Source organism: Hylobates moloch, unplaced genomic scaffold (genome assembly GCF_009828535.3).
Source record: "Hylobates moloch isolate HMO894 unplaced genomic scaffold, HMol_V3 SCAFFOLD_9, whole genome shotgun sequence".
NCBI classification, from domain to species: Eukaryota; Metazoa; Chordata; class Mammalia; order Primates; family Hylobatidae; genus Hylobates; species Hylobates moloch.
Genome location: NW_026652284.1, coordinates 119,090,739 through 119,115,508, shown reverse-complemented (window position 1 = coordinate 119,115,508; position 24,770 = coordinate 119,090,739). Strand labels below are relative to the sequence as shown.

The 24,770-nt window shown below is 45.4% G+C and overlaps 1 protein-coding gene across 1 annotated transcript in view; it reads left to right on the top strand.

Annotated features, from left to right (window-relative positions):
• Positions 1-24,770, top strand: part of COL22A1 (collagen type XXII alpha 1 chain) — a 297,857-nt gene that overhangs the window by 115,987 nt on the left and 157,100 nt on the right. The window contains exons 12-16 of the mRNA XM_032760938.2: positions 2,616-2,654; positions 18,812-18,865; positions 20,234-20,287; positions 21,405-21,458; positions 23,801-23,845. Coding sequence (XP_032616829.1) covers positions 2,616-2,654; positions 18,812-18,865; positions 20,234-20,287; positions 21,405-21,458; positions 23,801-23,845 — 246 coding nt within the window. The remainder of the gene's footprint in view (positions 1-2,615; positions 2,655-18,811; positions 18,866-20,233; positions 20,288-21,404; positions 21,459-23,800; positions 23,846-24,770) is intronic.

Genomic DNA, 24,770 nt, shown 5'->3' with positions numbered 1-24,770 from the left:
GAAAACAACAAAAACAATTTTTGGTAGGGGAAGTGTCAATATCCAGGATTGCTATATTGTCTAAAATGTCCAATTTTCAACAAAAATTATGAGATGTGCTAAGAAACAGAAAAATGTGACACATACACTGAAAAAGGCAGCAGACAACAGAAACTGCCTGAGAGAGGATACAAATATCGGATTTAAAAGACAAAGCCTTCCAAGCATCATTATGATTATGATCAAAGAGCTAAAGGAAATTATTCTGATGTAAGCAAGAGAAGGCATAATGTCATATTTCATCAAATACAGAATATCAATAAAGAGTTAGAAATTATAAAGAACCAAATGTAAGTTCTGGAGTTTAAAATTATAATAAATGAAATAAAAAAAACTAGAGGGGCTCAAAAGAAAGATCAGAATTCTTGAAGATAGATCAGTAGAGATGATGTACTCTGAAGAACAGAGAAAAAATAATGAAAAATGGACAGAGTATTGGAGAAATGTAGGGGTTCATAAAGTGCGTGAATCTGCACCTACTGGGAATTAAAGCAGAAGAGGAGAGAAAGGAGCAGAAAAGTATTCAAACAAATAATGGCTGAAGGCATCTCAGATTTTATGAAAAGCAGTAGTCTACATATTCAAGATGCTCAGTGAACCCCAATTAAGATAAACACAAAAGAGATACACGCTTACAAACATTATAGTAAAAATGCCAAAAACCAAAAAAAATTGAAAGTAGCAAGAGAAAAAAATGATTCATTATTTACAAAGAAACTCCAACAAAATTAAGAACTGACTTGTCATCAGAAATGATTGAGGCTAGAAGGCAGAGGGATGGCAAGTTATGTATAACAATACATTACAACCATGCATGGTTGGTGTTAACAAACACGCATGTAATATGCATAAAAATAATAGCACAAAAAGAGGTAAGAAGGGATAGAGCTAAGAAGGAGTATGTTTCTATGTCTAACTGGAAGTAAGTTTTTATAAATCTAGAGTAGACCCTATTAAGTTATTATGCATAAAATAATCTCAAGAGCACCCTCTAAGGAAATAACTCCAAAATATATAGTTAAAAATATCATGAAAGTAGTGTAAATGTTACACTAGAAAGTACTCAATTCAAAAAAGATCAGTAAAGGAGCAATAAAGGAACAAAAGTGGGACAGGAGACCTGTAGAAAACAAAAACTAATATGGTATATATAAATCTAATTATATAATAATATATGTGAATATACTACATGAACCAACTAAAAAGCAGAAATTTTAAGAAAGTTTATAATAACAAGATCAAACTATATCCTGTCTATAGGAGGCACACTTTAGATTCAAAGATACAACCTATTTGTACAACAACAAATTTGTTGTACAAATAGGTTGTATCTTTTGTATTCAAAGAGACAAATAGGTTTCACAAGACACAAATAGGTTGTATCTTTTGTTTTCAAAGAGACAAATAGGTTTCAATAGGTTGAAAATAAAAGGATGGCAAATAAACATCTTGAAAATAAAAAACAGAAAACTGGGGTGACTGTACTAATATTAGACAAAATAGACTTTAAACCAAAAAAACAATAAAGGGAGACACTTTATAATAAAAAATTATTTCTTAAAAATATAGCAATTATAAACACATATGCACCTAACAAAACCCCAGAATACATGAAGCAAAAACTGACAGAATTTAAAGGAGGAATGAAAAACTAACAATAGTTAGAGACTTCAATAGCTCCTTTTCAATAATGGGTAGAACAACTAGGAATGTGGAGAAATTGGAATCTTCATGGATTGCTTGCATAACATGGTGCAGTTGCTTTGGAAAACAGCCTTGCAGCCCTTAGGTTATAGACAGAGTTACCATATGACCCAGCAATTCAATTCTACTTTTAGGAATATACCCCTCAAAAATGCAAAGATATGTTTACACAAAAACTTTCACAAAAATGTTTATAGCAGCATTATTTACAATAGCCAAAAGTAGAAAACCCAAATGTCTGTCACCTGAAGAAAATGTATGTCATATGCATACAATGTCGTATCATTTTGCAATAAAATGAAGTACGTATACATGGTCTGACATGGATTAACCTTGGAAAGACTTTGCTGAGTGATATAAGCCAATCATAAAAGGCCACATATTATATGATTCCATTTATATAAAAAATGTACAGAATAGACAAATCTATAGAAACAGAAAACAGATTAATGTTTTCCTAGAGCTGGAGTAGAGGAAGTCTGGAGTCATTGCTAATAGACACGGGTTGTTTCTGAGATGATAAAAATATTCTAAAATTGTGGTGATTTTGTTGCACAACTTTATACTAAAACTCATCGAATTGTACATTTTAAGTAGGTGAATTATATGGTATGCAAATTATATTTCAATGAAACTGTTATGGAAACAAAGAATAGTAACTATAATATTGAGTTACTGGAAACATTAAGTGAGATGATACTCATGAGAATGCATACTCAGTCAACAATAGTCATCATTTCTTTTAGTGGCTACTGGGCAGAGCTGATGAGAAAATATCTAATCCTTTCAAATCTCAGGATGATGTTGCCATTTGCAATGTCATGCCATGGAGATGCTCTGTAGTGAATCTTTGCCTTCTTTCATTTTTCTAGGGCATAGGACCTTTTGGCCAAGGGGAAAAGGGTGAAAAGGTAAGCATCTTCCTTTTATCATACTCCTCCAAGGGAATGGGACAGAGGACTTAGGTTTGGGGGAGGTGTGTGCTACTATTATGTTGCCTGGAAAGAATTCGAGTGGGGGTAAAGAGGTGTCCTGGGCTGTGTAACTGGCCTCAATGTGTGTCCTCCATGACTTGGGTGGTTGAAGCAGGTACTGTACTCAGCAGAAAGAGAGAAGGTGGAGACAAAAAATGGTAAAATGGTGGTTGGAGAATTGAGTAGGACACATATATCTTGGGGAATTCTGGGCATATTCTGTTGGAAATGTTGACATTTGAACTATACCCGAGAAGTGGAAATCTGGGGGCAGGTTCTCAGTGAACCCCAATTAAGATAAACACAAAGAGATACACTTACAAACATCATAGTAAAAATGCCAAAAACCAAAAAAAAAAAAAAAAAAAAAAACGGAAAGTAGAAAGAGAAATGACTCATCATTTACAAGGAAACTCCAATAAGATTGGAGGTAAAATAAAGGACATCAGAAGAATTTGTGGGAAAAATAAAGATGTTCTCCCCAGCTATGCATGTTGCACCTTCTCTTACCTGCAGTAAAACATGCACAGGCTTGACCAATCCTGGGAAATATGGGATTCCTCCTAAAGAAGAAATTATTCTTAAGATGTTACCCTATAATGATAAATAAAAAGCAGAGAGCTACTAAAAATGCTATTTTCTACTCATACCAGCTATTTAAAAAACGAAAGAAGAAAGAAACAAAAAATTGTCGTTTTCCTGGAGAGGCAGCCACCAGACTTTACAGTGCAAATGCCTGTTGATACTTTCACTGGAGTACAGGCACTTGTGGACTCAAAACATAGTGCTGTTGGATCCTCAGAGGTCATTCATTGCTCAGAGGGGGTCACATTAGTCCCTTGCATAGGGCTGGTTGTGTAACACATGTAACACTCCATTAACTTACAGTGGAAACAGCTTTCATGTGGACAGCTCATTCTCTCCCTGTAGGCATTCTTACACATCCAGCTCTCCTCTAAGGAGATAAATCAGGGATACGCACAAGTACATATCCATGTGTAATTTATAAGTGAGACTAGAAATGACACAATGCTGTGTAGTGGGCAAAATACATTATGGTATACCTCAATAATGCAACAGTATTTGATGATGCAAAATGACATTTAGGAGAAGAACTAATGACCTAGAAAATCCAGTCAATATTCTGTTCATTTTTAAAGCATGTTGCAAAATGTATATATGATATGACACCAACTCTGTGTGTGTGTGTGTGTGTGTGTGTGTGTGTGTGTGTCTGAAAGAGAGAGAGGAGAGACAGAGAGAAATTAATGATAGAGACAAATCCCTATTATTAACCACTGGCTGTCTGTGGGTGAAAAAGTTATGAGGATATTTATTTTCTCCTTCACATTTCTTTGTGTCATTCTTTATTTCACAATGAGCTCCTCCATTAAAAGCATAGGCACACGTGTAAATTGACTACCTCACAAGAATGAAAAGCAGTTTGAGTGTAGCGCAACACACAGCATAACTTAAGTGGTACAACCAGGCAGATGTAGTTCATGTCTCCATTCCACCACTCTCTGGCTCTGCCATCAATTTTGAGCCTCCATCTCCTGACCTAAAAATCTCCTGCAGCTTTCCTGACTTCTCTGTGATTTAAAAGCACAGCACCGGGAACCTAGATGCTCAAATTCAGCAGCTACTTTCTTGTTTTACGTTGTTTTTTTTTAATGAGTTTCATTTAATTGTGGTAAGGACACAACATTAGATCTACCCTCCTAACAAACTTTAAAGTGTGCAGTATAGTACTGTTGACCATAGGCACGGTGTGGTGCAGCAGATCCCTAGAATGCATTCATTTTGCTTAACTGAGATTTTTTGCCCATTAATTGGCATCTCCCCATTTCCTCTCCCCCAACCCCTGGAAGCTGCTTTTCTACTCTTTAATTCTAGGAATTTGACTATTTTAGGTACTTCATATGTGGAATTATGTAGTATTTGTCTTCCTGCATCTGGCTTATTTCAGTTAGCATAATGTCCTCCAGATTCATTCATGTTGTCAAAAATGACAGAATTTCCTTCTTTTTAAAGGCTGAATAGCATTCTGTTGGGTGTTAAAAATAGAGCTACTGTATGATCTAGCAATTCAGTATACCATGTTTTCTTTTTCCATCCATCCACTGATGGACATCTAAGTTGTTTCCATATCGTGGCTATCACGAATTATGCTGCTGTGAACATGGGAACATGAGTATCTCTGTGAGATCCTGATTCTAACTCTTTTGAATAAATATTCAGAAGCAGAATTGCTAGATCATACAGTAGTTCTATTTTAAATCTTTCTTTTGAGGAGCCACCATACTGTTTTCCACAGTGGTGAGACCATCTGTGTTCCCACCAACATGTTCAGCAGCTCCTTTTTTTTTTTTTTTTTTTTTTGAGATGAAGTCTCACTCTGTCACCAGGATAGAGTGCAATGGCACGATCTTGGCTCACTGCAACCTCTGCCTCCTGGGTTCAAGTGATTCTCCTGCCTCAGCCTCCTGAGTAGCTGGGACTACGGGCGTGCACCACCATGCTCAGCTAATTTTTGTATTTTTAGTAGAGACAGAGTTTCACCATATTGGCCAGGATGGTCTCGAGCTCTTGACCTCAGGTGATCCGCCTGCCTTGGCCTCCCAAAGTGTTGAGATTACAGGCGTGAGCCACCGTGCCCAGCCTAGCAGCTACTTTCATTGTTGTTTGCATGCTCGGTTCCAGTGGGCAGAGGCCGAGCACAGGGTATGAAGAGGGCACCCGGGTATTCCTCCAAATCAGGGTCCGGGACTGCCGGGGTCTGGAGGTCAGAACACTCAGTCTGGGTGGTGTCTGCCAGGCAATACCGTGCAGCTCTGTGACCTCCTTCCCATGTTCCTCTGGGACCAGCCTTTCCTCTCAACTAACGTGTCCTTCACGTGTGTTCCTGTCACCAGGCAGGGACTGGAAGCCTCCTTCCTCCCTTTGGGCTGCAGGGCATCTCTGCCTCATTGGCTCTGGGGTGAGCTCACAGCGGGCAGCCTTGGATGCCTGTTCTCCTCACACCTGAAGGCACCTTCTGGTGCCAGGAGTCCTACCTGCAGCATCACATTCAAGGGTCTGATGCTGCGAGGGCATAGCTGTGGCCATGGAGACCTCCTCACATCTTCGATGTTGGCAGGAGAGACAGGCAGCTGAATGGACGCTGGCACTTCTGGCTCTGTCCTCGGTTGACATTTTCCTGCAGTTGATATTTTTAGCAAAGTCTGAGTCTAGATTCCGCCACATATTAGCTGTGTGATTTGGAGTGAGTCATTTCCCTCTCTGGGACTCTGCTTCCTCCTCTGTACAATGGAGGAGGTGGGATGAGCTGATGCATGAAGTCCTTTTCAGGCAGCAGCTCTGAGATTAGGAAATCAGCCCACCCCCAGCCTTTGCCCCCTAGGGCTCTTTTCTGTAACTTGAAGTCTCTACTTCTCCTCCAGAAATGAGGAGACCAGAGTGGGCCAAGGGGATTGATAGCATCTAGAGAGGGTAGAAGGCCACTTGTGACTCATGCATTGAGACTGGGCTTAACAAACTGGCTTCTTAGCTGACTGTTGTCTCCAAAGTAATTGATGCATAGGTTGGATTGAGTTTGGGGGTATTGGGTAGACCAGAGCTCGATGGGTCCAGGGATGGTAATACTCTTATTCTGGCTGTGTTTTTTTTTAATACATATATTTGGAATTGTAATTAACCACTGCGGCAATGTGCATTGGCTTCTGCATGTACCAGGCATCCTGTTAAGGGTATTTCATACCTACTCTCCCATCATTAAGACAATATTTCAGGGAAGGCAATGCTGTGCCCATTTCAAGGATGAGGAGAACATGGCACTGAGGTCAAGTGACCTGCACAAGGTCACACAGTTAGTATGTGCCCAGGAAACACAATCACTGATGGTTACTAAAATGAAGGGAAGCTGCAGAGCTGATAGAATCACTGTTCTTTGGCAGCTAAGGAAACTGAGGCTTAGAGAAGGTGAGTGACCTTGGCCCATACACTGAATATAACAGTAACAACAGCACACTCTCATTAGCTGATGTGAGGGGTTGGCGAGTTTATCCACAGGAAGAGATAGCAAGGGACCTGGTAAATGAAGCAACTTCAGAAAGACTGAGCAAGAATCAGGTCTGAGTCATTCTCCAAGCATGAGGATCAGTTCAGGCACATTCTCCTGGTTAGTTCCGTTAGAACGGACTCAGTACTTTCACTTAGAAGGACAAGGACAGATGCTCTTTTCTCCCTGGGCCCAAGGATATAAGCATGAGAGCCTTGAAATTCCCATAGCCATGTTGCTACCATGAAAGGAGCCAGTTCAAAGAAGGTGAAGGTGACCCTGAGACAGATCGGTTGCTGAGTAGAGAGCAGGCTCACCTGAGGCAGATCTCCAGTGTCTCAGAGCCGTGAGGCAATGCATTTCCTGCCAGTGGTCTTAGCTTTCTTTTTTCTTTTTTTTTTTTTCGAGACGGAGTCTCGCTCTGTCGCCCAGGCTGGAGTGCAGTGGTGCAATCTCGGCTCACTGCAAACTCCGCCTCCCGGGTTCACGCCGTTCTTCTGCCTCAGCCTCTCTGAGTAGCTGGGCCTACAGGTGCCTGCCACCATGCCCGGCTAATTTTTTGTATTTTTAGTAGAGACGGGGTTTCACCATGGTCTCGATCTCCTGACCTCGTGATCCGCCCGCCTCGGCCTCCTCTGACCTCGTGATCCGCCCGCCTTGGCCTCCCGAAGTGCTGGGATTACAAGGGTGAGCCACCGCGCCCAGCCGGTCTTAGCTTTCTTCATGAACAGTAGCTATTATTAATATTGCAGGTGGAGTTGGGTTGGGAATTTGATGGTGGCCTTTCAGGCAGGGATTTGCCTAGACAAGGGCCTAGAGGTGGGACAGTGTTGGGTCCTGAAGAGATCCAACTTTCTTGGAGTGGACAGGATGGACCTGATGTAGCCTGGACCACATCTTACAGATAGTCAGGGGCCCTGACACCCACCAGGAATGAAATGGGGGCAAAGTGTCCCACAAAGCCATGCTTGGGTCAGCAACTAGGGACTCAGCATTTGGTAGAGGGGGAAAATACAATAACAAGCACCACCAAAAAGTCATGTCTTAAGCATTTTCACAGAAATCCATATGGCAATAAATAAAACCTCATATGGATTTTCTGCTCAGATTTCACAGTATGGTGCACCAGAAAAAAAAATCAGCAAGCAAATATAAGAAACTCAGCTAAATTTTATTGGGCTCGTTGACTCAGCAGTAGATAGAATTTTGGGTCACGAAAACATCAGTTCATTGTCTTTTATGGTTTTCTTCAATTTTACTGGCACCATAAACCTGACAAAGGATGAACATGGTGAAAGGTGAGTCTCTGAGCCAGACAGGTAGTCCAGGTTCTTCCATCTTCCTGGGATGCAGCCTTCTCAGAGCCTTGGCTCCACATTCTGAAGAGGATGCCAAGTGTGCAGGAAATCCACCTGAGAGTTCTGAAGTCACGGCACGGAAGGGTCTTTGTGGGGTGGTTTGCTAAACAAATAAGATGCTAATTACCAAATGGAGGAAAGGTCAAGGTCCCTGAAAATTCCTCTGCTCCAGATGTCTTTATTTGGTTTACATACACTGTCCCATTTGAAACATGCAAGCGCTCATAAGTTTACAATTGACCTTAAATTGGCACTGGAGTTACGCTGTTCTGTGTCACTTGGCAGACGGAGTCCAATGTGCTTGGTGTGCACATCCTGCTGGACATGATGTGGCCCACGGGACCCTTCCCTAGTATTTGTCTCCCACTGATTCTAGGTTTATCTTTCCATGGTCATGCTCAGGATATCTCTGCCTCCATGTCATTGATTCTTCCTCATTGCACGCCCAGCATCCCCCTTGGCCTGCTGAAATCTTAGGGGTGCTTCTAATTCAGTCACCATCAAAGTGCCCAGCATCAGGCAAGGCATTTCTATGGGCATTGTCCTATTTGTCCCTTCCATAGATTGCGGGTGAAAGATATCGTTATCATTATGCCCATTTCATGGAAAAGGGCACTGAGGCTTAGAAAAACATGCCCACACATTCATGGGATTGATTTCACTGTAAAAGGATATAGGAGGACAAAATAGTTTATAATGAGCTCTGGCTTGCTTGAAATCATAGCAAGTACTAGCTGAGGACCAAGCATGGTGCTGGGGGGCTAGGCAGGGCCAGCAAATGGGGGTGTGAGCTTTGGAGAATGATTAACTCTTAAGAGTAAATAGGAAGGTAGGGACGTAGGGTGTTTTAAAAAAAATCACTCTGACCACTAGATGACTGATAGGGCACAGCCATTGGAAAGAAGGTATGTTCCACTCAGTCCTTCTTCTCATTGGGTGGGGGCCCTTTGGGTGACAGTCAGGTCTGCAGTCACAGAGAAGTCAGGTCTTCCCTTATCCCAACATGACAGACACCTTGTGCTGTCCACAGTGTTAAATAATGGGTTCTTCTCACTGGAACCAGGTTCTTTCTTCAATGTTTTTCAAAGGCAGGCTTTAACTGAAGTTATAAGAAGATTGCTTGGAGGTAGAATTGGACTGCAGAGGGGGAGGAGGAATGAAGAGGGAGCTCCGCGACATGTGGATTTTCTTCCCGGAGCCTCTCTCCCAGAGTGGTGACCAAGAAAGTTCTCTGGAAATCACAAGACAATTCTATATATCAGGGGAACCATGGTCTGAAAGTGTGTGCTCCCCAAATTCATATGTTGAAATCCTAACCCCCAAGGTGATGGTATTGGGAGCCTTGGGTCATGAGGGTGGAGCCTTTATGAATGACTGGATTGGCCCTTATAAAAGAGATCCCGGAGAGCCCATTTGTCCTTTCCACCATGTGAGGTTACCGTGAAAAGACAGCCATCTATGAACCAAAAAGCAAGCCTTCACCTGACACCAAATCTGATGGCACCTTGATCTTGGACTTTTCCAGCCTCTGGAACAGTGAGAAATAAATTTCTGTAGTTTACAAGCTACCCAGTATATGGTAGCCCCAAAAGACAAGGGGTTTCTGCCACTGATGAAATATTTGGCATAATGAGGGATGGCACACACACTTTTTTAAGTTCTCCCTGAAGGCGTAAGATGAGCATGTTTTAGCAATAGCAGCCATGCAGAATTTGTTGGCCAGCACTGGTGATTTTATCTGGAATGGTATAGTGACTTTGAAAAGGAAGTGCCATGTACTGGGAAGAATCATGACATCAGTCTTTTATTGACCTCTTAATGTTCCAGGCTATTCAGTTTATGAGCTTCAGCCTCTGAGAGTCCCTTTAAGAAGGGCGGGCCATGGCCAAGGTCACAGAGCTGGTTAGTAAGTGGGGCCAAGCCTGCGTCTGTCTGACACAAGACACAAGAGTGGGGATCCCCCACTTTTGACCACGGCATTGGTCAACGTCAGTTCCCTGCCCCTTCTTCAATGTGATGCTGACATCTGGGAATCATTGACCCTCAAAAACCTTATAGGAATCAGCTTACTTTACATAAAGACTGCATTATAGAGCCTCTGAACCAGAAAATATAAATTATACATTTGTCTTTATATTTGTGAAACTTCTAAGATATAGATATATTGACGCCATTTGCCTCTAGCTCTGGGTCCTTTTCTCTTTGTTCATGGCTGGCTTAATCAGCACCCCCATCTCCTATTCTTAGCCTGTGCATTAATGTGCATTATTCATGGTTATCGAGTTGGATAACTGTGGTTGAGTGCCTTCTATTTTTACAATAATTAAAGGGTTTAAGGGGAAATTAGTTTAGCTGCTTATGTGCCCTCAAATAGCCTTGTAGGTTAGGGGCAAAATGCCCAGAGTTAGAATAAACAGAGGTGCTGCAGGCCCTGTCCATGGTGCTGAAGGACACATTGGGGAAGTTCTGAAGTTCACAGCACTTCAGGGCCTCAGACAGAGCTGGGATAGGAATCTGCATTTCTCCTCTAGCTCCATCTGACACTCAGGTGCTTGCCAAGTCTAATGGACCAGTCACAAAACCAAGGGCTTCGTACAAGAGGGTGAGAGCACTTATGGGAAGGGTAAATGCTGGACTCCTGAACTGGGAGGGCAGGGAAAGCTCAGGGTGCAGACCCCGGTCACAGACTGGCTGGATCTAGACCTTGGCTGGGTCACTTAGCAGCCTGTGTAACAGTGGGTCAGTTACTTAGCCCGGTAACCTTTGCTTTCCTCATGCATAAATTAACAACTATAATAGTACTTGCCTCGGAGGGTTTCTGTGAGGATTAAGTGAGCTAATGAAAATGGATGACTTATGTTTGTAAAAAGTGCTCATAAACGTTAAACATAATTACCATTACACCAGCATAGTGTTCCATTTTTTTTATAAACCAAATGATGTCTTCTGCGCTCTCAGCATTAATGAGGTCTTATTCCCAGAGGCGACCAGCAGCTGCAAAATGTCAGAGCTCTTCAGCCTCCCCACTGAGGAGGACTTCTGTAACTCCTAAAACCTCGGGAAGCCTAGAGAGTGTTATTAGAAAGCATGTTCCAGGAGGCCAACATAAAGAACCTTCCCTTTCTTCAAATTCACCTAAAATAATTCATAGATCATCTAAGAATCATGATAGTACCTCGTATTTACAAGAAGTTGCTATCTGTTGGATTCATGCATGTGCTATTTAGTTTAACTTTCATGGTAAATATTGCCGTCCTTGTTTTACAGGCTATTCACTATAAAATGAACATTCACCTGGGACCAAGCACAGGTGACTTTACCTCTTCATGGGGATGAGCCAGGATTTGAGTTCATGTTTTCAGACTTCACAGCCTGCATTTGTCTGTGCTGACAAATGGTTCTCACGCTTGAGACAACATCCAAATTACCTGGAGGACTTCTTAAGCCAACAGGCTGGACCCCACTCCCAGAATGTCTGATTTAATATGTCTGAGGTGGGGCCCGAGAAGTTGCCTTTCTAACACAACCCCAGGTGAGGTTGATGCAGCTGGCCCGTGACCATGCTTTCAGAACCACTGCCCAGCATATTCCTAAGACCCCACTAAAGGGCCTACCAAATGGATGAAGAATATTAGTAACAGCACCTCCTGCAAGGCAACGATCTTTTTGTTAACATTTAGAAATAAGGCCTGATATTTAATTAGCCAAAAGAGCAGCAGAAATATTTGTTCTGTCCTTTCTCTGTATCTTACTTGATGAGGTAACAGGATGATCCCTGGGGCTCTGGATGCTGACAAGTGGGTGTGGGGAGATGGATAATTTCCTGCTAGGTGGTTGTCCCCCCATATGCCTCCAAATGAGATCATGGAGGAAGTGAGTTTGTATGTGGTGGAGGGAGAGGCAGGGGTGGAAGACAGGTCAGAGCCTGGACTTGGAGCCAAGCCCTGATTTTGAGTCACAACAGCCGTTGTGAACACAGGGAAGCCCCTCTTCTCTGAGCCTTGGTTGTCTTCTGCAGTGGGTCTCATCCATTGTCATTCTCTTATACCCTGAGTGTTGATTTTCTTTTTATAGATGGAAAATAGAGGCTTGGGTAGTTTACCCAAAATAATAGTATCTGATGCTTGTTTTGAATTTCTCTGTATACGAAGCATTTCCCAAGTATTTTCTCAAGGCCTCTTACCAGCCATCTTGAGCCAGAGGTACTCCTCCTTCTTGTGTCATCTCCCTTCCAGGTGAAGGAGCTGAGACATAGGAGGGGAATGAGTCTGTTCTGCTCTGCTAACATGAGACAGAGGCCTCATGAAGATCAGACCCTCTCCTCCCAGCCTAGGCTTTTTTTTTTCCTTCTCTTTCTCTCTCATCTTTGCTTACTTCCTGCCCTTTCCTTTCTTTTCCTTTTTTCTTCTGTGCTTTATTGTGGATCCTTAGCTTTACATATTCTTTTAAAGATCTTTCTATGCCTGACGTTACCAATTTGGGGGCAACCTCTAGTCTTTTCCCCACTCCTCTCCCTGACCCGTCCCATGCACTTGGATGAGTATTCTTAGTTGTCAAGAGATACAATGGAAGAGCTCACATTTCAATAATACTTCATAGTCTGCAAATTCTGTCCACATTTAATTCTCATCTGAAAGCCTGTAAACCTCTACTTTAGAAATGATGAGAGGCTCATAGAAGTTAAATGACTTTCGTGGTGGAAGATGAATAGGCAGCTCAAGACTATAACTTTCTCTTTTCCTTCTTTTTTCTTCTTCTTTCTTTCTTTCTTTTTTTGAGATTTTCTAATCTGCCACCAGGTGAGTGCAATGGATGACTCGGTCATGCAACTTTTCCGGTTCAACAATCTTGCTGGGATTACAGGTGACTGCCACCACTTCCAGCTAATTTTTGTATCTTTAGTAGAGATGGGGTTTCACTGTGTTGGCCGAGATGGTCTCGAACTCCTGACCTCATGATCCGCCCGCCTCGGCCTCCCAAAGTGTTGGGATTACAAGTGTGAGCCACTGTGCCTGGCCTAACTTTCTCTTTTCAAAGATGCTATGGGAAGCTGATGGTGAGTCCAGCTGGGGAATTTTGGAAGGTCTGTCACAAGGAAATGGTGAAGATGTTTTGTAATGTTAAGAATCAGTGATACTAATATTAATACTAATGAAATATTTGAGTTAGGTTGACTTTCTCTTGGGGCAAAGTTTTCATAGGACAGGAATCATTCTAGTAAAATGCTTGGATCTCAGGATGAGTTGCAGGTGGACGTTTCTTAAAATCTATGTATTTGCCGTGCTGACTTGGTTATCTTAACCATGTAAAAAAACATTCAAAAAGAGATGTTACCATCTCTGACTCAGAACATACTCACTTCTACAGAGACCTCTAGTTCTGTTCTTAGAATACACAGTAAGGGTGGCCACATCCCTGAACAAAGCAGAAGGGACTTTCTTCTACTACCTCAGCCATCTAAAACCAACACGCCTAGTTTTCCATGTCCTTGGGAAGACCAATTCTCAAGCTAGGTTGACGATGCCTATTTACAGATGAAGACCAAGACTCAGGGCATTTCGACAGTTTGGCCAAAGTCATCAGTACTTAGTGATGGGGAGGCAGGGAGGGTGGGAGGTGGACAGTGTGAAGCTGTGGCTCACTGGCTCTAAGGACCATTACCTCTCCACCACACCCACTGTTCACTTTGTCTCTGGGGCTTACACAAGACTAATTTTAAAGTAGGAGAGTCTTCCGTTCCCTTACAAGCCCACAGGGCTCTAGAAAGAATTGAAGCACACAGGGCAGTGTGGACACTACATCAAGCCAGGCACTGGAAGTGCAGAGGTGATTAAGTCCTGCTCCATATCTCACAGAGCTCCCATCTTGTGGACGAGAAAAATTCACACAGACATCTACTGGGCATCTATTTGAAAGAACCAACAAGGCTAGAAAACTGGCAGCTGGGAGGAGAGGCCAAGGTGTCCTGCTACCCTCTCCTTTATTCCTGAGGCAGGAGCCCATCCCATCAAGACGTCCCTCCCTCTGCATTCAGCTGCAGGGTTTCCCAACCCACCAGAGCCAGAAGACAGACTGGTCATTCGAGGACCTGCCATTGTAAGTGGGTGACCGACATCTCAGGCGAGTCATTCCCAGAGGCCTGATTCTGGAGGGAGGCACTATCTAGTGCATGCCCTCAGAGGAAGTCCTCATCCTTTTGTGATGCTTCCTGCATTGGAAAATCTATAATTGATTCCTAGGGTTGTAGGGACGTGTCTCATGAACTGGTGTCCCTGCCATCAGGAAATGGACACACCATTTGCCCAGGTTAGTGCAGGAGGCAGGTAGAGGTTGGAGCATGGACCTTGGAGACACAGGCTGTGTCGGGAGCTGAGCCCACTGTATTGCTCACCACCGTCTCCTGGCTCCATGCAGAGCTTCTCCGCCTCTGAGGCAGTCAAATGAGTGTTCCTTTCAGTATTCCCAGGGGAGCAGGGCTGGTGGAGGCTGAAGAGGAAGGGCAGGATCCCTGGAGAGGGAGAGCTAAGGCTGGATGCTAAAGTGTGAACTACCCCAACCTGCCTCACTCTGCCATGTAGACTCCCCGGTAGCCATGAGAAAGTCATGCACCTGCCCTGTGCCCTAGTGTGCCTGAAGGTAGGGTGAGGATAGCAACACTTAGCTTATAGGGCTGCCCCGCAACCAGGGAACTGATGTGAGTTCGGACACCATTAAGTGTTGTGAAGATGTTCGGAAGCACACTGTAGGGCCTGGAGTCTGGCTCTTCCACAAGCATTGTAACTTTGGGCAGATTAAATCTAATCTAATCAGCTCTAATCAGCTGATTAGATTAGAGCTAATCAGCTGTCTGTGCTTTTGTTTCATAAACACGGAAATGGAGATGATGATTCTGTCTCTTTCATAGAACTGTTGTGGGGAGGTGTTGAATGCAGTGATGGATGTAAAGTGCTCAGTGCCTGGCGCCTTGTAATAATAGATAAACTATCCTCAGCAACATCTGTACTATCACATTAATACACTGTGATTAATATTACTTTACCCTGACTGTTGGTTCTGCCATTATTAAACATGCATGTGTGTTTAATCGAGTAGAAATCACCACCTCCTGTACCGGTTATCTCTTTCAATCTCAGATTTTAAAATTTAAATTCCAGAACCGCCAAATGGGGAAGTGGCTCAAGGGGAGGTGAGGTGGCTCCTCATTTTGCTGATGTGTAACTGGAGGCTGAGAAAGCACCTGCCATGACAGCATGCCCCAAGGAAGATGCTTGTGATAGTTTAACCCACAAAAGTAAACCACTGGCCCCCACTTTTCCCGAGAAACAACTGACAACAGAAATCCCCTATCCTTCCCATTGAACAATCCTTTCTCTTATGAAATATTCCCAAACCACTCACCTGCCCCTTTGTATCCAGCCAAGGATGGACAGGTATCCTGGAATTAGCATGTCTCCCGCCTTCCAAAAATCACCCCTAAATACAACACTTGCCAATCTGAGACTGTCCCAGTATTTCCTCTTTTAACCCTAGAAATAAGGTTGATTATCTAACTAACATCTTCAAACCCTCTGCTGAAATGAAAGCAATGGCAGCCTGGTCTCCATCACAAGTTTAAGAATAAATAGCCCGTGTTCATTTTGTCTTGGACCCAGTTTTACCCTAGATGAGACTCTGAGAAGCAGCAGTCCCTCTCCCTACATGGGCTCTGGGCTCTGAGCCACAGCAGGTCCTTCCATGCCCTTGAAAAGGGTCTGGTAGGCCAGGGCCTTATAGAGAATCATCAATAAGGGCATGAGTAAGCGTTCAAGAAAACCCACTGTAGAGGAACTTGCTTCACTTGGTTTAACTCTGCATTTTTTTCCACAGAGTTGTTTGATCAAAGAATCCCCATTTCCTTTGGAAATGCTCTGGGAAGCACCTGGGAGGATTTTAATACTTATGACAACTTTTCACAGTGGCCATGTGTGATGGTTAATGCCATCAACTTGATTGGATTGAAGGATATAAAGTATTGATCCTGGGCGTGTCTGTGAGGGTGTTGCCAAAAGAGATTAACTTTTGAGTCACTGGGCTGAGAAAGGCAGACCCATCCTTAATCTAGGTGAGCACCATCTAATCAGCTGCCAGCACAGCTAGAATATAAGCAGGCAGAAAAATGTGGAAGGAGAGACTGGCCCAGCCTCCTAGCCTCCATCTCTCTCCCATGCTGGATGCTCCCTGCCCTGGAACGTTGAACTCCAGGTTCCTCAGTTTTGGAACTTGGACTGGCTCTCCTTGCTCCTCAGCCTGCAGACGGCCTATTGTGGGACCTTGTGATCTTGTTAGTTAATAAACTCCCCCTTTGAAAAAAATGTATATATATATATATATTTTTCCATTAGTTCTGTCCCTCTAGAAAACCCTAATATACCATGATTGTCCCCATTTTATAGAAAATTAAACTGAGATTCAGAGAGTAAGGAATTTGCCCCAAGGTACCCACCCTCCTCTACGCGAGGGTCGGAGGAATGGTGTTCAGCCTGCCCTTTCCATGAATGACTGCTTGCTAGGCTTCCTTGCTGGAGGCATCCCCTCTGCCAGTCCCCACCCACATGAAGCTACTACCCCTCAGGGCCCAGGACTAGACTCTGCTGGTCCCAAGCCTGAGAACCACAAGCAACTTACAAGCCAGTCAATGTTGTGTCTTTGCAGTCCCTTTGTCTCTGCTGTGGAATTGTGTCAGGTAAGGGCAGCAGAGCAAATCTGTGTGGCCATCCCCAGAGGCTTATGGTGCACACAGCAGCTGGTGAAGGTGTTCTTTCCCAGGCCACAGGTGCGCTGGTGGGGTGCTTGCATTGATCCCTCTGTCATCGTGGGCCTGGGTCACTGGGAGAACGAACAGTACCAGGAAGCCCAATTCTGTCCCCACAGCAGAGTGTGCGCACTTTCATTTACCAAACCTTGCCTCACCTTGCAGCCATCCTGCTGCTGGTAGCAATATCCACACTTCACACCTGAGGCCAGTGGGACTCTGAGCCTTCCAGGGTGTGTTTAAGGTCTCACAGCCAGGGCCTGGCACCTGCAACCTTCGCCTCCCCGGTTCAAGCGATTCTCCTGCCTCAGCCTCCCAAGTAGCTGGGATTATAGGTGCCTGCCACCACCATATCCCCCATGCCTAGACTTGGAATTACTCCTGTAATTCCAGCACTTTGGGAGGCCAAGGAGGTGGATTGCCTGAGCTCAGGAGTTCGAGGCCTGCCTGGGCAACATTGTGAAACCCTGTCTATAGAAAAAATACAAAAATTCGCCAGATGTGGTGATGTGTGCATGTAGTCTGAGCTACACGGGAGGCTGAGGTGGGAGGATCACTTGAGCCGAGGAGGTCAAGGCTGCATGAGCCATGATTATGTCACTGTACTCCAGTTTGAGTGAAAGAACAAGACCACGTCTCAAAAAAAAGGGTCTCACAGCCAGGAAGGTCTAGAGCTGAGATGGACTTATGTCTGTCTCATGCCATGGCCAGAGACATTTGTCTGTCAGTCTTTCTCTTCAATATCACACTGACTTATATTAGATAGAATGTTGAGGCCATGGAAGGCACTTCATAGAAATTTTAAAAGCATGTGTATGCATGCATGTTTGAAGATAAAATCTAGAAATATATCTGATATGCTTTGAGAAAATAATACATATCTCATAGGATTATGATGAGTAAATCAGATGATGTATGTAGAAATACACTTTGGCCCATAGTGTTTTATAAACTTTACATAGAGATTCATCTGTTCGTTTTTTTCATTGAATACCCAGCACCCGCACTGTATAGATGGAAACAGCCCAGAGAGAGGCGCAGCCTTGCTCAGTGCCACACAGACACTGATGGAGAGCTGGGAGCGGGGCGGGGAGGTCTCAGGCAGGACCCTTTGACTGACACCAAGTGGTGTTGGAGCTGGGCGGGAACTTCGAGGTGCTGGAGTTACCTGTTTCTAAATTCCTGCCCCAGCCTTCTCTGGGAAGTGTGTGGAATAGAAAGTGGGGTGAGGAGCTGGTCTAGCCCCCGACTTCCCACAACTGCTCCGTGTTTATTCATGTCGTGTGTCTGCATGAGATTCCTTAGAAAGAAGTTTGTCCCAGCTAAAATTAAAACAAGTTGAATACCTTTTCTAGCCCAGTTGTTCCCAACCAGGAGGCGTTTGGCAATATCTGAAGACATTTTTTGTTGTCACCCCTGGAGGGTGCTGCTGGTATCTAGGGATGCAGCCGAGCATCCTACAGTGCACGGCTCAGTCCCATAGCAAAGGCTCATCCAGTCAGATGTCTATGATGCCGAGATCCCTGCTGCAGCCCAATCCTCTACTTTACACATATGACACCAAGCCCAGGGCGAGGAAGGGCCACACCTCCAGCTAGTGAAGGGCTGTGGACCAGAGCTGCTTACTCCCACAGCAGGTGCATACAGATCTTCTGGGTATGTGGCTATAACATGGACCCTGATGTAGATCTGACGTGAAACCTGGGAATCTGCATTTTATACTCTCCCAAGTGACGCCTGTGCTGCAGGCTTGTGGATCAATTTTTGAGTAGCAGTCTTGGCCACAATTTCCTTCCCTTCCTGGCACGTTCTCCACTGCACTGGCATTCTGAGAGCCTGTCTCAGTTATTCTTTACTAATTGCTATTCTCTTTTTTTGGCTCTAGGGTTCCCTGGGCCTGCCCGGCCCCCCTGGGAGAGACGGCAGTAAAGGCATGAGAGTAAGTTCTGTTCCGCCTGCCCTGGCTCACAAGTACTGGGCTGGTGACCTCCTGGTCAGAACCCCGTGTCCTCAAGTGGGGTGGCGTTGCCAGGGCCAGGCTTGAGTAGGGACTTATTTGTATCAGGATCCTCCCAGATACCAGGAGCTCAACCTAATAGCTGTGACAAGACCAGCAGCAGCTTTGCCCCCCGGGTATCGCCTGCCTGTCCTTGGAAATGGTTTTTCATTTAGTTAACAAGTAGTTCTGCAAGGCAGCCTTGTTATCCCCCATGCCTAGACTTGGAACTAGCCCCAGCGAGGCAATGGATTTGCTTAAGACCCCAGTCTGTAGCTGGAGGAGTCAGAGTGAGTCCCAAGCAACACCCCACAGCCTATGTGGCAAGCCAGCTTTCCTCTGATCATTACCCCAAACCCCACCTCTTCATCTCACCTGCCTCTGAGCTGCAACACCCTCCAGCAACCCAAGCTCAGAGTGATCTCAGCTCTGGTGGGTCAGTCTCCTCTCCATCAAGAATCCAAGTGGACATTAGTTCTGTGTTCTTCACCTCTCTGATCCTTTCGCCACGTCCAGCCACACATAATCGGGTCTCAGAGAGGGAACCTGGCTTGTGAGCAACGCTGAGGTCCGCAGCTGGCAGCACTTTGGGACAGGTGGTCTAAGACCCTGGAGATAAGGGAGAAAGGAGAGTTCCGTGGACCCTAGACTCTCTTCTCACTCCCACTGTTGGTGGCCAACATCCTTTCCATGAAGACAGACAACCGTCAGGGTGGCGCCAGGTTTTACACTTTCCCCCTGCTCTCTCCAAAGTTAATTTTGTTGACTTCCAGCCACAGGAGTGAGTAGGAGTGGAGCTAATACTGTGTGGCCCGGCATGGTGGCTGACACCTATAATCCGAGCTCTTTGGGAGGCCGAGGCAGGAGGATCGCTTGAGGCTAGGAGTTCAAGGCCAGCATAGGCAACAAGGCGAGACTCTGTCTCTACAAAAAATAAAACAACCTGCTGCAGTGGTGCGTGCCTGTAGTCCAGGCTACTTGGGAAGCTGAGGCAGGAGGATCACTTGAGCCAAGTATTTTGAGGTTGTAATGAGTGAGCTACGATTGTGCCACTGCACTCCAGTCTGGGAGACAGAATCAGACCCTGTTTCTAGAGAAAAAAAAAAAGTACTGTGCGCAGCGAAGGTCCCCTTCTTTGCTTATAGAAATAGCATCTGAGGGGAGCATGGGCCCTGCTCACTGGTGGCTACCTTGTTTCTGTGATGTGTTCTGAGCTGCAGGAAGCAGAGGCCCTGGGAGACTGTGGGCTGCTCCGGTGTACCTGGGCCTGTGTCCCACTGCCTATGACTTTGTGCTGTTTTGTTTGTTCAGGGGGAGCCAGGAGAGCTGGGAGAGCCGGGGCTGCCGGGTGAGGTTGGCATGCGGGTGAGTGTTGCTGTGAGCTGGGCCCTCCTGATGCCCCCAGGGGACAAGGCCCAGTGCAAAGCCAATTGCTTTAGGTGCAGAAGAGATGCTCAGATAGGTTCCCTGCCTCCTCTTCTCATATAACCGCTTGCACATTTGCGTGTGTATATACACACATAAATGAATTTTCCTAAATTTCTACAAAGATTTATTTATATCACACTTGGTCATTTATCTTTGTTGTTTAACAAGAGATGAGAGACATCTTTCTATGTAAATACAGATGGGCCCCACACATTCTCTTAATCAATGCATAGAATTGGATGTATTGGATGTATCCAATCATACATGGACGTATTGTAATATATAACATTCATATGGATGTATTGTAATATATAACATTCCCCTGTGTATGGTCCTAAGGACTATACTAATGTCATTTGTTTTCCACTAAAATTAATGAAGCACTGAATATGCATGCATGTGTGCATGTGTGTGTTTCTCCTTATCCACTATATTTTTATTGCAGTAGGATAGATTAAAAATTAGGATACCCTTGGCTGAATGAATACACGTTGTTATTTTAGCAGACTTTAATAGATATTTCCAAACTAGTTGTTCAGAGGCAATAGCACTTCATGGTCTGGTTAGCAGAGGCACCTCCAGGTCTGCAGACTTCTGAGCTCTTTGTCAGCACTTGCCCAGGTCGTACTGAGCCCATGGCAAAGTGTGAATGATGAGCCACAGGAATCAGTTGTAATGTTTCAGAAGCTGTGAACATATCCAGACCCAGGTCATGGGGAGGCCAAGGGGCACAGGGACAGTGAAATGGAATAGTAGCATCTGGCCTCCTGGTGGTTCATAGGCACACACCTTTAGCTGTTCCTTGAAGTCAAGAGAATCTGGGTGTGAATCAGGGCTCCACAAGGCAGCAGATGGCATGACTTCTAAATAGGGAAGGGAAGCAGAGGTCGAGGGAGTGTCTGCTGGCGAGGCCCGTGCCAGCAGCATGGGCAGCACTTGGTGGGAGGTGAGCTAGCAGCTCTTGTCACCAAACACGGGACTGGCTGAGCTGTGCGGTTGCACTTGCCTTTCTTTTCCATCCCTGAAACTTTTCTCTGTAAATGCTCTTCTGCAGGGGCCCCAAGGACCACCTGGACTCCCCGGACCTCCTGGACGTGTCGGAGCTCCTGTAAGTGAAGGCACTTGTCTGGGCAGGGGTTCTACCCCTTCTCCAGGAATCAGAAACCAGGTTCTAGCAAGTTCCTCCACCTGCATCTAGACAATAATGCTGTTTTGCCTTACTGATGCCAATGAAGGGTTGGTATCTCCTTTCTTAGACCAGAAATTATTAGATGTTACAGTACATAAGAATCACCCAGAGAACAGGTTTAAATGCATATTCCTGGGAGCCCTTTCTCACATCAAGAAGCAGGGTAGATCCCAGGAATCTGCATTTTTAACCAGCACCACAGGATTTTTGACACTTGATCTAAAGAATTCGTTTTCCCCAGCCTGTCCCATACTGTACTTTTGGAAGAATGGTGGCGTCTACTGAATTCTTAGCCCCTGGAACAGTGCCAGACACATAATAGGTGTTCAGTATATCCAGTGAATAAAGAGATGAACAAACAGATATGGTGTACGAGGGGCAAAGTAGCTTCTCGAACATCTAACACTATTCTTGATTCTCTATAAAGACACATGCACACATATGTTTATTGCAGCACTATTTACAACAGCCAAGACTTGGAACCCACCCAAATGCACATCAATGATAGACTGGATAAAGAAAATGTGGCACATATACACCATGGAATACTATGCAGCCATAAAAAAGGATGAGTCCATGTCCTTTGTAGGGACATGGATGAACCTGGAAACCATCATCCTCAGCAAACTAACACAGGAACAGAAAACCAAACACTGTGTGTTCTCACTCATAAGTGGGGGTTGAACAATGAGAACACATGGACACAGGAAGGGGAACATCACACACCAGGGCCTGTCAGGGGGTGGTGGGCAAGGGGAGGGAGAGCACTAGGACAAATATCTAATGTATGCAGGGCTTAAAACATAGATAAATGAAAGTAGCAGTGTAAAATGTCATTTTCAAACAAAGCAGCTTGAGTTGCCAGGGAGACATTGAAGATCTCTGATCTCTGGGTGTGTGACCAAAATATTTAGATGAAATTAAAACAGCAAGGATGCCCACTCACCCTTTAGGTCTGGATGGCCCTGCAGATGCTCTACTCTTTAGGATAGCATCATGTGGCCTTGGCCTTGTACTCTCTCTAGGTCAAAGATGTGTGTACCATTCCTGAAATCAACAAGGAGGCCTGGGTGGCACCTGCTATCTCTACCATCTTTTCCATAGAATGCCCCAGGGTCTCTTCTCCAAGAAAGGAGAGAAAAGGGAGTGGAGCCCACAAGGAGCTCACGTAGAAACACAGGACACGTTCCTGCTCATCCAGCAGGTCCCTACCCTGGGCCATTGCCTGGCCTGCAGGCCGCTGCCCGGGGAGGAGCTGTGCTTTCGTCAGCTCATGTGGGCGGCCCCAGTGCCTCACTGTGTAATCTGCACACCTGGGAAGAGCAGGCACATGCACTGCCAGGACTTCTGCTTCTCAGAGTAGGGCAGTAGCCTTCAGACACAACCCCTACAAGATTCCTGTGCTAAACAAGGGATCGACACGGTCACTCAGTGGGTCAGTTAGTCATTCAACAAATGTGTATTAGTGCCTACCAAGTGACAGGCTCTGTTTTAGACACTGGGGATACCATATTGAAGGAACTGCGCTGGTGGGGCTTACATTCTACCTGGGGGAGGCAGAAAATGCAGCATTCAGGGCTGAGTACTGTCAACAAAGTGACACGTGGTAAGAGGATCCAGTGACCCTGGACGATGGGGTGGGGGGAAGCACGGGGATCACGTTTTGGATCCTGCACTCAGAGAAACCCACATCCTGGCTGACATTCCCACCTAGTCTATACACAGAGGGGCAGGGAGTCCACAGCACAAGGTCTGGGTGCTGCTCTAGATGAAGGCAGGATGAGCCATGGGGACAGACAGTGACCCTATCCCCGAGGGAGGAGGGGCGATTGCCTTAAAGGAGCTATTCTCCGATTCAACGTTGGGGCCCCTTGCTGGGCGCCATGGTCATGGGGCATCACAGGTGCAGTGTGGTGGGGGGAACTGACTTTGAAGCCACATTTCTGTCCTTGGCCACTTGAGTTCAGGAGCCAGGCTATGTCCCAATCTATGGCCGTGAGGACCTGGATCACCTAAGCCAAGGGACAAGCCCAGGAACTCACATCTCACTCTGGAAGTGGCCTGCCTCTGCTGCCCAGGCCCAGACCACACGGCAGCTGCTTTGTGGCCTTAGACTGCACAGGGAGACAGGGTCCTCACTATCACCATCCCTGCCACCCTGGGCTGGAAGCTGCCAGGCAGTTTCTCCATGGACACCCCCACGGTGAGCACAGAGAAGCCAGATTAAGATGCTGGGTCACTGCTCTTTCTTTTTCCCCCAGGGTCTCCAAGGAGAACGAGGTGAAAAGGGAACTCGAGGAGAAAAGGTATTTATAGTCTGTGCTCATTAGTCAATATGGCTTTCCATAGAAAAGGGAGAGGGTACGTGGGACCATTTGCTCTGTGTATGCTTGTGTATGTGTGTACACATTTGTGTGTGCATGTGTGCACATGTGTGTACATGTATGTTTGCATGTGTACGTGTGTGTGTGTGCATGTGGCAGGTGAGGGCTGCTGCAGACAGTGTTAATTTCCCACCCTAAATGTAAGTTGTGCTGGGAAGGCTATGGTCTCAGTACCTGCAGGTATTGTCATCCTCTGCACCAAGGCGGAGTTTAGGGTTTCCAGACCAGACAGGTTTAAGGATTGGACTCCAAAGTCCCAGTTGCTGCCTCAGAGGACTCATATCTTGCTTGGCAAGTTACATAACTTCTCTGCTCCTCAGTTACCCTGGCCCTCAAACAAATGGGAGAATGAGTGGTGACAGGAGTGGCATTGGTGACCTGCATTTGAGCCAGAGTCACCAAATGTTATGAACTGGCCCACACTCGGGCTCTTAAATGTAGATTGCCATGCAACCGACACGTCTGAGGAGGCCTAGGTGGAGGTTGCTTCATGACTGCTGCCAGGTAACAGTGGCAGAGTCCTCCGATTGGATTCTGCCACATGTGCTGACATTGTTGCCGGTTCAAGTTTCCCCTGGGGAGTGGTGGGGGTGGCTGCCCAACCACTGCAACTCCCACCCACCTCCACCTTCCCAAACCGCAGCTGCTGCTGAATTTTCAGTGTTCTCTTCCCAGGCCCATTCACTGAGTTCCTTAAAATCTGAAGCAGCGTGTCCCAAGAGCTGGGGCTAGGCCCTCTCGCCTAACCCATATCTGAGACGCTTTCTTGGGGTCTGCTGCATGCTGTCTTCCTGCAGGATGTGACTCTCCAGTTCCATAGGAACTTGTTCTTCACTCTTATGTTTAT